Genomic DNA, 14,716 nt, shown 5'->3' with positions numbered 1-14,716 from the left:
TTACATATTCATTCATAATGTTCATAATAAATAAATATGAAAAATTACTTTGATTTTCAAAGGTACATGTTAACAGTTTAATTTGAATGCATTTCTACGAAACATTTTCTTTTTCTTTGTAGAAAAACATGCAAACGTAATAAATAAGTATATGTATACAAACTATATTATATCATCATTATTATACATACGTATGTTCACCTCTATGTATAGTTGTTTTTAAAAATATATACCGCCAGAACCTTAGCTATTTCATGCATTCACTATTAAATTGTGATTACAACCTAACTAAGCTTTAGATCAACAATGTCTAAACTATTTTTGTTTAGTGGCAAGTCTAAATAAAATGGTTGTCGCCACATTTACACTGTCAATGTCATTATCATCTGTGTGGTATTAACTTTCCAACTTTTGACAAATGTACAGGAATGTATTAGGTTAGATTTTGAATTATTTCGTCAGCAAGCATATGTTTCTCTGGAAATAGAGTGTAATACGCAACTGAAGGGTAATTTCTGCTTAAGATAAAGTTATATCAAAGACTGATCTAATCAAACTTTTAGTAATGATAATATTATGTTCAAAATCTTACTATTTTATAAATTTTTCAGGTTCAGTACTTTCTAACAATGGAAAATTGGGAAGAGAAAAAGCATCTCATAACTCGTAACTTACAAGAGGTATTAGGCGATGAAAAACTTACTGAAATATTGAAACAGCGTGACCTAAAAATTTATTGGGGCACTGCTACTACCGGTCGTCCTCATGTAGCCTATTTTGTACCTATGTCCAAGATAGCCGATTTTCTAAAAGCAGGATGTGAGGTTACTATTTTATTTGCTGACTTGCATGCCTATTTGGATAACATGAAGGCACCCTGGGATTTACTTGCCTTACGAACTGAATACTATGAAGCGGCAATCAAAGCTATCTTAACTTCTATTGGAGTACCACTGGAAAAGTTAAAATTTGTAAGAGGTACAGAATACCAACTTAGTAAAGAATATACTCTAGATGTTTACCGTATGTCATCTGTCATAACTGAGCATGATGCCAAGAAAGCTGGTGCTGAAGTAGTGAAACAAGTAGAACACCCATTGTTGAGTGGGTTGTTGTATCCCGGCCTGCAAGCTTTGGACGAGGAATACTTAAAAGTTGATGCCCAATTTGGTGGTGTTGATCAGAGGAAAATATTTGTTTTGGCTGAAAAATATTTGCCACAGCTAGGCTATGCTAAAAGAGTACATTTCATGAATCCTATGGTTCCAGGGTTAACTGGGGGAAAAATGTCAGCCTCTGAGGAAGACAGTAAAATTGATTTATTAGACAACCCAGCTAATGTCAAAAAAAAGCTTAAAAAAGCTTTCTGTGAGCCTGGCAACATTACTGATAATGGAGTGTTGTCATTCACTAAGCATGTTATTTTTCCTTTAATGAAAACTGACGAGAAATTCATAATTAAAAGAGCAGAAGAACATGGAGGTGATGCTGAATATTCTAAATTTGATGACTTAGAATCTGCTTTCGCAAAACAAGAAATTCATCCAGGTGACTTGAAAGCATCTGTAGAACAAGTAATCAATAAGCTTTTGGCTCCTATTCAAGAGATTTTTAAAGATCCCAAACTCCAAGAATTAGCTAAGAAAGCCTATCCACCTCCATCAAAAAGTAAAGCTAATGTAAGTGCAGCGTCTGATGAAATAACACCAAACAGGTTAGATATCAGAGTAGGTAAAATTGTTGAAGTAACACAACATCCAGATGCTGATGCATTATATGTAGAGAAAATTGATGTAGGTGAAAATGAACCTAGAACTGTTGTTTCTGGGCTTGTTAACTTTGTACCTATAGAAGAAATGCAGAATAGAAATGTTGTAGTTTTATGCAATTTAAAACCAGCAAAAATGCGAGGAGTTGAATCTAAAGGAATGGTTCTCTGCTCATCTGTTGATGAACCTAAACAAGTAGAACCACTGCTCCCTCCAAAAGATAGCAACCCTGGAGATAGGATTGTGATTGAAGGCTATGAGACGGGTGAACCAGACGAGGTATTGAATCCTAAAAAGAAAGTTTGGGAGAAATTACAGGTTGATTTAAAGACAAATGATGATTTGGTAGCAGTATGGCAAGGAAACAAGTTAATAAGTAAAGTGAATGGCAATGTAGTTACAACTAGCTCGATGAAAAATGCACCTATTAAGTAAATACTTTTAAGCGAAAAAGACATTTCTTTGACACTTCTTTATTTATATATTTGGATTATATTTGCATTTGTAATTATAATCATTTATTCTTTATTAAATTTTATTTATCATTATCTATTTATAATTTCTTTATATATGACTAAATTGCTAAAACAAAATGCTTTACATAATCATTAATAATTTGCCATATTGTAATAAGTAAACTTTTTTATGCATCACTTCATAGTTATGACTATATTTGTGGAAACTCTTAGACTTGCAATTACAATGTAAAATCTGTATATATGTATAAAATATATTATTTAATTAATTTTGCAAATTATATCATATATATTTTTATAAAGTTTATTATTTTTTGTATTAAAAAAAAACAATGACTGTATAGAGGTCACAGCCACTGGCTTTTCTACTGGCTATGAAGCCCGCTGAAACATATAATTTGGAATGTATGCAATATATGATACCTGGTTCCATGGTCTGTCTATTGAGCTGTAAATTATTTTGGCATTTATTTATTTTTATATACTTTATGACTTCTATTTGACATTTATTTTTAATAATTACATTTAATTAAGCCTACTTTAATTGTTAAAACAAATAACACTCAACTTATTTTCTTTTTTTAAAAGTATTTTTGTGGTAAAAGGCAATCATTAAAATATTAATTGCTTAAGAGTAGTTTTATTTTTGTATGAGTATGTATAATGTCAAATAAGCTAAATAAATGAGTACCTACCTATGTATAAAAATAATAATGTTAAATAAATGAGTATGTATAAATGCCAATTGTACAACTTAATAATAATAATTATCTTTGATTAAGAGTGATTAAAATCAAAATATTCTTTAATTGAGTAGACTCATAAAAGCACTTTTGAATCAACATGTGTTAGTTGTCAGTGTTAAATTAAATGTAAACCTACCACCGGTTCAGAAAGTAGATTCTACTGAGAAGAACCAACCAAAAAACTCAGTAGTTACTCTTTTTCACTATTTTAATTACAGAGTATGTCAGTAAAGATCAATTCTTTTTTTATATATCCTGTCTAGAAATCAATGAATACTAAGTCCACGCTGTGTGTGATAGTTTGATGTTTTAACTATTTAAGAAGCTAGTTAAAGCAAATTTTACATTTATATTTAAAAATTTATATCTAACAAGTTTGAAAAAATTGGGACACTATAAAATTATTATTTTCAATCTGTTTGAATGTTTCAAGAGGAAAACAAACGTAATATTACGAAATTTATTATGATTATAGCTTGTACCTATCCAACATACAGGATACGTTTGGTTCTAGGAAATGAGTTTTACAACTTTACATTACATCCTTATTATGAATCCGTCTATCCGAAAATCGATGTATAATTTACATGCAGTTATTGGTATTGCTATAAAGTTATTGTTAATACGATATCCTTTTATCAGTAAGAGATTGAATGTTTTTTTACGACAGTCGTGTTCAAGATTTTTTTTTGGAAATGATAATGTCATAGGATAATTTTAACGTTTGTTAAAAGATTTTTTAATTAATCATTAACATCTATATAAAAATCACAATGTTCTTCCTTCAAATTATTCAGAAAAAAACTAATATTTTTACACGAATTACGAAATGTGTGACGGTGCATATTAAAGAAGCTTCGCTGATTTATGCCCAAGTTGCCACCCCTTTTTTGAAGTGAAGGGGGAGGCACTATTATACAGAACTGTGGTCGGGGTAGACAATACCAAATGCAGGAACAGATTTTTGGACACAACAACAAAGAACTCAAATCCAAATATTGACTGCATATTTGTATATTTCTCATGACCCTTCGTTTATATTAACCTGATAATTAACTACCACGTAGTCTAGAGGCTATATAAAACTGTAGATCCTGTAACCCTGGGTTCAAATCCCAGTCGGGCCAGAACAACTGTTATCGGCTTTTTCTGTTGAGAAATTCACAGTCAGTCTGTAGTCTGGAGTATAGAAGGAGCAGTGTCTACACTCACAGACAGCAAGTAAAGCTTTGGTTCTGCAGTTAACCTCTTTTCGATTTTGTCAGATTTGCTGTCCCTTCGGATTATTAGAGTGGAGAAATAAATATTCCACTTGGTTTTGCACGCCAACTTGTGCTTTGTAATTATGTCCTACGTAGCTGGCTATTCTTCTTAGCTTACTATTCCTTTGAGATTAGCTGCCGTTTCCGGAATCGATCCAAAGGTATATCAGCATTTACCCAATTTATAATCGCTCTAGCTTACTGGTCTAGTGAGCCACGGATATAATATATTGATGTTTCACTTTAATTTATATTTGTGTTTATAATTCGTCTCGTGCTCGGTGGTGAAGGAAAATGTCGTAAGAATAACTGTTTGGGTGTAATTTCAATGAAGTATTGTAACGCGTGTAAACAACTCTTATTGAAGCCGTTAGTAGAATTAGCTCAAAACAATCAAAAGGAAAAGAGGCCCAATAATGGAGCATTTACAGACTGTTTTTTTATTTATTCACTAGCAGCCTTGCTCGATGGAAACAGAGGTTTCATTGTGCCAATTGGGGGTAAACTATGACTAACGAGTTAACTTTAAAGATTGAGGTTTTGACGAACTAATTAATCTGATGAAATTTCCATTAAAATTCTAAATATCAAATAAACGTATTAGTACAATATTATACAGGCGCAATGTATTATTAATTCATATTTCCTTTCTTCTTAAAATAAATAAGATACCTTTTTTAGAAATTTAGGAATAACCATGTTAGACGGTTATCCTGTCAACATGTAACAACCATTTCCAATTATTTAATCTATATTTATAGAGATAAAATACTAAGCTGCGCTATATGCCGAAACATCCCATAGTTTAGAACACATAAAACCTTTCCGAAGGTTGCTGGTTCAAAGGAGAGCAGGCAGAACTGAGATTGCATACGCTTAATTTGTGTTTATATTATACATGTTATCTTGCTCAGCGGTGAAGTAGGAGTCGTAAAAAAATTAACCTGTGTTGGATAAAGTTCTGCCAAATGTGGATCTATTAGAACAGTGTGGTGGAGCTGTGGTAAGCTGTAAACCTGCTTCTGATTCTGCTCAGTTTTTATAATACTTATAATGATGATGATTTATAATCATTATCTTAATTTGTTTTACAGCTTCTTGGTATATTGTAGAACAATGTAGGTCGGTGGTATCTACCCAGACATTATTGTACAAGATCCCGATACACGTAGGTTGGCACATGTCGACTTTCTGTAAAAAGAACTAAATTATGTTTATTATTTTATTTTAATTTAAAATTAAGATGTATTTCCTTAACTTTTATTTTATTTTATTATATTCATATATCATTGTCTACCGACGTACCCTACTCACGTCAAATCTCACTGGAAATGATATTGCCAGTGGGTAGTTCCTTATCAAAAACACTTTTTAATCGGTTCTTATGATACCCAAGTGTCGGGAATTATGATAGCCAACACTGTTGCAAATGTCATTTTTGTTACTTTATATATTTATCTAAATTATTCATCATAATCATAGTCTATTATTTTATTATTATTTACGTAACCATTAAAATAATATTTATCATCCTTACGTAGAGCCGAGATGGCCCAGTGGTTAGAACGGGTGCATCTTAACCGATGATTTCGGGTTCAAAACCAGGCAGGCATCACTGAAATTTCATGTGCTTAATTTGTGTTTATAATTCATCTCGTGCTCGGCGGTGAAGGAAAACATCGTGAGGAAACCTGTATATGTTTAATTTCAACGAAATTTAGCCACATGTGTATTCCGCCAACCCGCATTGGAGCAGCGTGGTGGAATATGCTCCAAACCTTCTCCTCAAAGGGAGAGGAGGCCTTTATCCCAGCAGTGGGACATTTACGGGCTGCTTATGTTATGTTATGTTATCCTTACGTACGTTATATGCCTCAAGACAGTATACCTACTATAACCTGGACAATATAATATAGTCACAAAACAGTTTTTTCTCCGGCACGTATAAATATGTCGTATATGTGTATGAATAGACTAGCACTGTTAAAAACATATACGACTATTAGTATGTGCGTTCTTATATGCCCATATTAATGGGCCGAGATAGAGTTCAGCGTTTTGAATCAAAATTTCATAACGGTACAATCTACATTTTTATATTAATAAGTAAAGGTCCGAAATTTTAAATCTCTTCGTATCAAAGTTGAAGCTGTAAATGAAGTCAATCATTACATAGCCTTTTATATAATATCAGTAACTTCACGCGGTTTCACCCCTGTACCCAATAAACGTATTACTTCCCCCTTTGTGGTCGTCGCGTGATGTTATATAGTCTAGTAGCATAATATTTCTCATTATATACACTATCTTACGCAGATTTTACGCGCTTAAATATCTACTTCCACCCAATTCTTCAGCTTTACGGCATGGGAAACTCGCTCCATTGAAAATCGCGCATTGCGAATGGCGACGCGTCTTGCGGCCGCACCGCCGTTCGTGTCGCTGGTTCTCGTCTCCAGGAGTTTATAATTTAATATTATAGTATAGATCTATCATATATCTATGTAGATGTGTATGAATGACGGTTAAAAATATGAAATGAAAATAAATTAAATTTATAAGACTCGACCGTGCATAATTGATAAGATTATGTCTGAACCTCAATCATAAAATAACATCCTAATTACGTTCAACAAACTTTTAGAGTGTAAATTTAAATCTCACATTTAACAAATAATTATATGTTTAATAATCAACTTATCAAAGGTATCTTAAATGCATACTTACACAACATTAAAGAGTCGTTTCTAGGTAGAGATTAGTGCATTGTGTAGGCTCGTAATGCCGGTAGTCTGCCTGCACAAATTATAGGATAATTGTAGTATGCAGTGCGGTGTTTGGTGTCTGAAGAGTAAGCAGGGGAGTCAACGGGGATGCAAGGGGTGCACCTCACCGACACGGGGTGGTAGTTAGGCTTTCATTACATAGCGGTTTTTTTTTCAAACTTTATATTTGGGTTCTCTCATACCTGCATCAAAACTTGCCGAACATGATAAATGAATATAATTGATTTTGTACTTTCCTCTAATCATTTTAAAGTTGAAATTTGATTGTACTTTGTTTTTGGAGATCGTGGGAGCTTTTAAAGGGTTCCGTAAGTCTTGGTCAGATTAAATGTAATGACTAAATAAAACTAAATTTATTGAATATTAGGTGTACACTTAAAATTATAATTGTAAAGGCGTTCGTGTGCAATTTATTTAATAATATTATTAGTCTTCCTTCTCGGCTCCATACGAGTAAAATTCATGTAAAGGTTCGAAAATCCTTAGATATAAAAAATAATTAACTTATGTTCTAAATTTCAACTAAGTAGACTTAATAGGTTTAACTTTGTGTTGATAGTTAGCCAGGACAAACAATTTTGTAAGTATTTTTAAAACCACACTGCAACAGCCTTATAGCGTTGTGATAAGTGATAATTCTAATTGGTGTAGATCGAAGCCTACTAAATAACTTAGAAATAATAAAAGCAACCAAAACTTGTTACTAGGCTAATAAATTTTAATATAAAAAGTAACAGTATAAATATTAGTTACTTTTACAAAATACTCCGTCTAACAAAATTCACCGCTCAGATTGTTATTTTTAGTATAATATGCAGTTGAAGATTATGACGTTGCTAAGTAGCCCGCAACAGGAGACAACGTGTTTCATAATAGAAGCGCCGCCGACAGTCCCTAAGGGAATGAATAACATTAACCCATAAACCGCTTGAAAGAGTTTACTTTATACATAAGTAGTTGAACTAAAGCGCAACAGAGTTAGTGTATAGCTACATCAAATGCACGGATAAAATTAGATATTCAATAACGGAAAGGGGGGTCGGAGGTCCGCCATTTTGGAACTTCGCTCGGGCGAGGGATACAGGCGAGGGGGACTGCGCATGCGTAAACTAAGCACCCGCACCCTGTCTGTAGGGCCGGGACCTTACCAAATGTGATGTCAAAAAACAAGTTATTCTCTCCCCTCATTCCACTAACCCAGTACGTCTTAATAAATGCGATTAATGATTAACGCCCTGATTTCTGTGAGTCACCAGTGATGTGTTGTATCAACGATCTCAGCGCAACTATCTACAGGCAGTGCAATTTTAACCAGACGTTTATCTTGTGAACAATGACAATGAGTGGGTGATCTTCAAATGATTTATTGCGATAAGCATTGCTGTTGATGATGGTTTAACGAATTAATTTTGTACTTTCAGTTTATCTGAACTGATATGTTAATTGCGATTAATGTTCGTGAAGTTTAAGTGAATTGCTTTGTGGTGGTGAAACATAAGCGGGTGACCAAAATATAATGGGATGACAGGAAATACGGATTCATGGAAAAGGTTTGGCGTCGAGTCGGGCTCCATTCCTCCCGAAAGAAAAGGGATGGAAGTGGAACTAGTAGGGAAGTGACGTCATCGGCTCCGCCAGAGGCTGAGTACCAAAATATCCACACATTACGAACAGCTGATTTGATAAGACAGAGGCAAGGGGAAGAAAAGTCGACACTGCGTTCTTCTTACATCATACGGAACGGAGATAATTTTATCTTGGTTGAGAGAAGACGACGTAGGCGACGCAGAAGTGGTACTAGGGCATCATCAGGTGGCAGGCACCATACTCCACCTGTGGAGGAAAACACTCGCACGGAACAGAAACGTCGACCTCCAGCTAAATTAAAGATATTCGGCATCCAGTGGCCGTTGCATTCGAGTGATTCTAGGCAAGTACTATATAATTATTTCAAGTATCTACCAGTACATGAATCGTCCGCAGTTTTGATTGCCATAAGTACGATAGATTGCACGACATGATTACCACTCGACTCATGTAAACTTACAATCCCGTTCGATGAACGCAGTCATTCGAATTGATTGCAGATCATTGATTGAATAATGAGGATTCATTTGTTAATTAAACAAGCCTTTTAGGTTAAAGTCGAGTCAACAATCAAAGCAAATAAATGAATTAATGGAATCACTTATGTATGATAAATAATTCGTTAATCATTACGAAATCACCAATGTATTCCATGAAAAGAATCTTATTTTCTTTTTTCTACTCATAATAATTTAGCTTTGTTAATGACGTATTTCTTTGTCAATTATCGTTATTATCAATAGTAATAATTACTCATTTCGTACTATAATTTTATTGCAATTGATAATACTAATTAAAAAAACATTGACTGTTATTAAAGTAATTGTTTTTCTATAGTAATAAACGATTAAAAGAAAGAGTACCTATATTGATTGTAGAGATTGCGAATATGCATACTTTTTGCAAATCATTTTTAAATTTTTTTGTTATAAACTACTTGTAACAACACACCTTAAAACATTAGGATTAAAATAAATTTGGACCACACTATTATAATAATCTAAGTATGTTTTTATTAACATAATATCAATCCAAAATAGGGTTTTACCTTTCCATATCTAATGTACTAAATTGTTTTAAAAAAACGAGCACAAAAATTTTAATAAATGTATTAAATTAAATTATTCATTGGCAGAATTATAATATTGTAACGAATATGTTAATAAATATTGAGGGTTAAGTACTAACTAGATTTAATTTGAACTTAGTTGGCTTCGTATGTTCAGTGATAATAAAACTGCTGATAGGATTTTATTTGTTTAAGAGAAAATCTATACAACAAAGGTAAAATAAAGGGTAGGCACGTCTATTTTTATTTATTATTTAGTTGCTCATTTATTAATTAGTTAAATTCCGTAACATGTATTGATAATGAACGACAAAGTTATATATGATGATAAAGATAAGGGCTTGAAAAAACTTTTTGTTGAAACTTCTTTTCTATTATACGAAATATTTTTATAAAATTACAGACTAAACAAGATTTTAATTTTTAAATTTAGAAAACGTAATTTAACAATAGATGGCCTGTGACAATAAATTACAAATTGTTTTAAACCTAAAAAAAACATTATTACATTTTATTAATTAATAACCGTATATCAGTGCTAAATTATTTTAACACATTGTTATAGTTCATAAAATGAGAACATAAGTTACCGTAAAGTACGATGAACCCGAATCAACCTCTCAATAATATCTGTGACTATTGCTATAAATAGAATCAACTGATTCTATTTTGTAAAGTTGTGCTCCAACTAGTTGATATGATATTTGGATGTGATAAATCTTCTAGACTATTCTATCTATACTTCTAAATCTTTTATATTATACTACTTATAATACTAAATATAATTATATTTGTTTGTTTGTAATTGATAAACTCTGAAACACCGATTTTATTAATACCATTAGAAAACTACTCTATCGAGAAATAACATATTAAACGCCATATTTTAATTAAGTACTAATAACATATCGGCCTGAAATATGGTATTTGTCTATTATTATTATTTGTGAACTATTTTAACCACGCGCTCTAACTAAACAAGTCTGCCTTATTAATTAATTATTTTATTTATAATTTAAATAGGCATTTAGACAAACGGGCAATATGGAAAATTTTAAAGGATTTTCGGCAAAAATTAATGCCCATTTAGAGATCATATAGAGAAATGAGACAAGTTTTAATTATAATTAACCGATCCTAAACCTATAACACGTGGTCATTGCGCGGTTATTCCAATAGCTCACCCATTATTGATATAAATATACATGCGTATTTGTAGTAGTTGTGAAACGAGAAAAGGTGTTGAGGTCCTCTCAAATTATGATTGATACATCATTGTTTCATTTAGATAAATATTGCAAATACAGATATGTGTTTCTGCCCACTTGTTGATATTTAATATAATACTGGTTAAGTTTAAACATGAAAAATAAGGTATCGTTGAATAATATCAAAATCAAAATATACTTTATTCAAGTAGGCTTTTACAAGGACTTTTGAATCGTCATTTAACAAACTATATGAGTATAAGTGAAGCTACCACCGGTCCGAAATGTAGATTCTATCGAGAAGAATCGGCAAGAAACTCAGTAGTTACTCTTTTTCAACATTTAAAAATACAAAGTTATTTTAGTTTAATACATTTATATCTATATGTATACTACATCCTGCCTGGAAGTCAACAAGTATTAGGTCCTCGCTTTTTTATCACTTACATAATCTTGTATTGAATAATATTCCTTTTTTACGAATGTATTTTTTATAAATGATTTGAATTTATGAATGGGCAAAGTTAAAAATATCTGCAGATTTTTTTTATAGAAACGGATAACTTGCCCCAAGAAGGATTTATTGACTTAGCGGAGTCGGAAACTTGGTGTTATAAGCATATCTTTACAATATATACAAATAGTGTACTTTAATAATTTTGCTTACTTTTCCAGACATACTTCAATAACCCGTCGTTTCTGCCGCGGCCGCCGTTCACGGGAAGACAACGAGCTCTACCGCTCTAATAGCTTCAAGTTCGAGAGGTTCGCGCGGGAACAGCCAGCCGATGAATTCAGCACTGGATCACAGGTTAGTGCAGTGATTAAATTATTTTTATATTATGCATGATACGGGCCTAGCAATGTAAAAAGTCGCAGCATCAACCTGGCCCCTTGGGCTATTGTTGTCCCCACTCCTAAAACAAGTGATAAGGAGTGGTAAAGAGACATATTAGTAATTCCTTAATAAATTTGAGTCCTTGCTACTTTTTTTAAAAAAAAAACATACTGCCGGCAAAAACTTTGAAAACACTTTTACAAAACTTTATTATTGACATAGGTGTGCTGAATGTTACACAACACTACTAAAGTATATTCTATTGATATTAACGAATGTTTAAAAAGTTATTCTTTTGTTTATTTTCGACAGAACAATAGGAATATTTTGTATCACTATTACATTAAAAATATTGTCCTCACTTCTAGTCTCCATAAGCATGATGAAAAAAATTATAACTAGTTGGAGTGCTTTTGACTAATCTCATGACATAAATTTTATTTCGTATAAACTTTTTAATCGTCGAGATAAAAATAATCTGTATTAAACTAAGTAGTATATATTTTAATAAAAAACGACTTTCTGAAAAGGCCACTGATATAAAGTTCCTCAGTTTCCTCAGTTCCTCAGATTGGGTCATACATAGGTGTATAGGAAAGTAATATTAATCACTGAAAAGTATATTTAAGATTTATTGAGATCCACCCGGAATATGGCAAAAGTCTTTTTCGTTCAGTCTAACAAAGTTACAATTAACGCTTGATCACGCGGCTTCGCTCACCAGGAATTCAGTTTGTGATGAAAATGCTTCAAGAACGTGTTTTCAGTCCTTTATTCCCAATATTGACCTTGAAGAGTGAAAAAAGTAGTTTCGAAGTAGGTGCAAGCGTCCTTCCCAAATTTCATTAAAATAAATACATTGGTTTAACCGTAACAGCCCGAAAGTGTTACTTTCGCATATTATTTAATAGTATGTATGATTTAGCTTTTTTTTAGTATTTAAACACGTGGTGTTTAAATCTATTATATAAATTACTAAGTATCTTTTTAAAACGAGATCCTAAGAAACTCTTAGATTTACGAAGTGTTGTCGTCTTCTAAGGATGCGTTCACCGTGAAAGCGTTACCCACTTATCTAGATGAGTCATCTCGCCTACAAAGGGCTCGTTTCATGGTCTGCTTGCGTTGAGATTTCCGTAAGTCACTTTTTAAAGTAGGTACGCTACAAGTTGTATGTACATAAATTGAAAATATGATATGTTTTTCTGTACCTCTTTTTTTATGCTTCCAATGAAAAATTCCATTTGGGCTATAATTTTTTCTGACTGTAAGATATCCTTCTGGGCTCGTCTCATGCTGCTGTAGAGAAAATGTTAAGTGTTGAGCCTTCCTACAAGTAAAATAATGTTTAATTGTAAAATTAGTTACGATAGCATTTTCACTGATATATAACTAAATTATTCTTGAGTGCTATAGGGTAAAAAAAATATTTATAACATATAATTTTGTATCTTAATAAACTATAACTGGTGCGAAGCTGGTGCGGGTCGCTAGTTATTAAGTAATATTAAAGTAGGCGCTAGGCTTTAAGACTAGGTACGGTGAAAAATATACTACATAAGTTTTTGTTGTATCTGTCATATGTGATTCTTATTTTAATAACCGGTAATTCTCGGTAGAATCTACATTCCGAACCGGTGGTAGCTTTACTTTAAATAGTTTGTTAAATGACGATTCAAAAGTGTTTGTAAAAGCTTACTTGAATAAAGTATATTTTGATTTAATTTGATTTGAATAGACATATTAGCAATACTAATATTGTAAATGTGAAAGTAACTCTGTTTGTCAGTCTGTCTGTCTGCTACTCTTTCACGGCTAAGCCACAGAATCGAACTTGATGAAACTGGGTATGAAGCAAGCTCCAACCCCAAGAAAGGACATAGGTTACTTTGAACATACGCGAAGGATATTTTAACTTTTAGGTTTTTAAGTCAACGCTATTAAAATACAAAGTATTGTTGAGAGTTTTAGAATAGGTACATTAATTTCATCATTCATAAAGAATTTACAATATAAAATGATATGATTTGAATGTGAAACATAAGTCTTTGCTTTAATTTTATGTTTAGACAAAATAATATGTTTTGTCTTTATACTTGTAAGTCAAGAATGAATGTTTAAAGTTTTTAATATTTTTTATCTCTCATTACAGCAAAGTAATATAATTTGTGTGTGTCATAGAAATTATTTTTGAAGTATATCAATCAATTCTAATTCAATAAAATATTGTATTTTTTGTCATTCTATAATGCGAAAAATAAAAATAAAATTCCCAAGTATCTTTCTATATATAGTAAACTCATTTCATTTATATCGTTACTAGCACCATCTATTGTCAGCTGTCTGACTTATCGTCTTGCATCGTAGACACAATATCTAGACAATATTATTAGGTAGCAACCTGTAAAGTAACACACGTGGTCGACCATAGATGGCGTTGTAACCATACGTTTACTGTATTTAAGAGCTTTGACAGAGGGCGCTTTTTGTATGCATTTTTTTACAAGTCCCGTGGAATTTAATATTAACTACTATCTTGGATTATTTTATATTTTGTGTAGGCATATTGTAGTTGGTACAGTTATAGTAAATATGGTCAAACTAACGAATCTATCTGTGTTATACAAATAAGTATTTATTCTAAAGTACAAGTATTACTCTTTGATTATTATATTTTTTTTATAATATGTGCAAATGGGCTATCTTGTGGCGAATGGCCATTGGCTACCACCGCATGTTAATACTGACGCTGTAAGATATATTAATAATTTTTTAATTGCGCCACCAAGATTAGGAGCTACATGTTCCGTCCCTGTAGTTACACAGGCTCACTTTCCTTCAAATTGAAAAACAAAAATACCAAATATTGCTGTTTGGCGGAAGAATATCTGATGACCGGGCGGTATTTACGAAGACGGGCTTGCACAAAGCCTACCTCTTTACTCATCACTTTCAACTTTAAAATCATTGTAATA

At 32.2% G+C, this 14,716-nt stretch overlaps 2 protein-coding genes across 2 annotated transcripts in view; both read left to right on the top strand.

The window, feature by feature from the left end:
• Positions 1–366: 366 nt before the first annotated feature.
• On the top strand, positions 367–2,516 carry LOC125067876 (tyrosine--tRNA ligase, cytoplasmic). Its single transcript, XM_047676770.1, has 2 exons — positions 367–508; positions 612–2,516. Exon 2 carries the CDS (start codon positions 630–632, stop codon positions 2,202–2,204), a length of 1,575 nt encoding a protein of 524 aa, XP_047532726.1. The 5' UTR covers positions 367–508; positions 612–629; the 3' UTR covers positions 2,205–2,516.
• A 5,645-nt stretch (positions 2,517–8,161) lies between these two features.
• The window catches only part of LOC125067875, a 176,103-nt gene continuing 169,548 nt past the window's right edge, over positions 8,162–14,716 (top strand). Inside the window, exons 1-2 of the mRNA XM_047676768.1 lie at positions 8,162–8,969; positions 11,579–11,714. Of these exons, the coding sequence (XP_047532724.1) occupies positions 8,581–8,969; positions 11,579–11,714 (525 nt within the window). The 5' untranslated portion in view covers positions 8,162–8,580. The remainder of the gene's footprint in view (positions 8,970–11,578; positions 11,715–14,716) is intronic.

The sequence above is a fragment of the Vanessa atalanta genome, chromosome 12 (assembly GCF_905147765.1).
Source record: "Vanessa atalanta chromosome 12, ilVanAtal1.2, whole genome shotgun sequence".
NCBI classification, from domain to species: domain Eukaryota; kingdom Metazoa; phylum Arthropoda; class Insecta; order Lepidoptera; family Nymphalidae; genus Vanessa; species Vanessa atalanta.
Note: the sequence above shows the minus strand (reverse complement) of the source record. Positions and strands in the feature narration are given on the sequence as shown.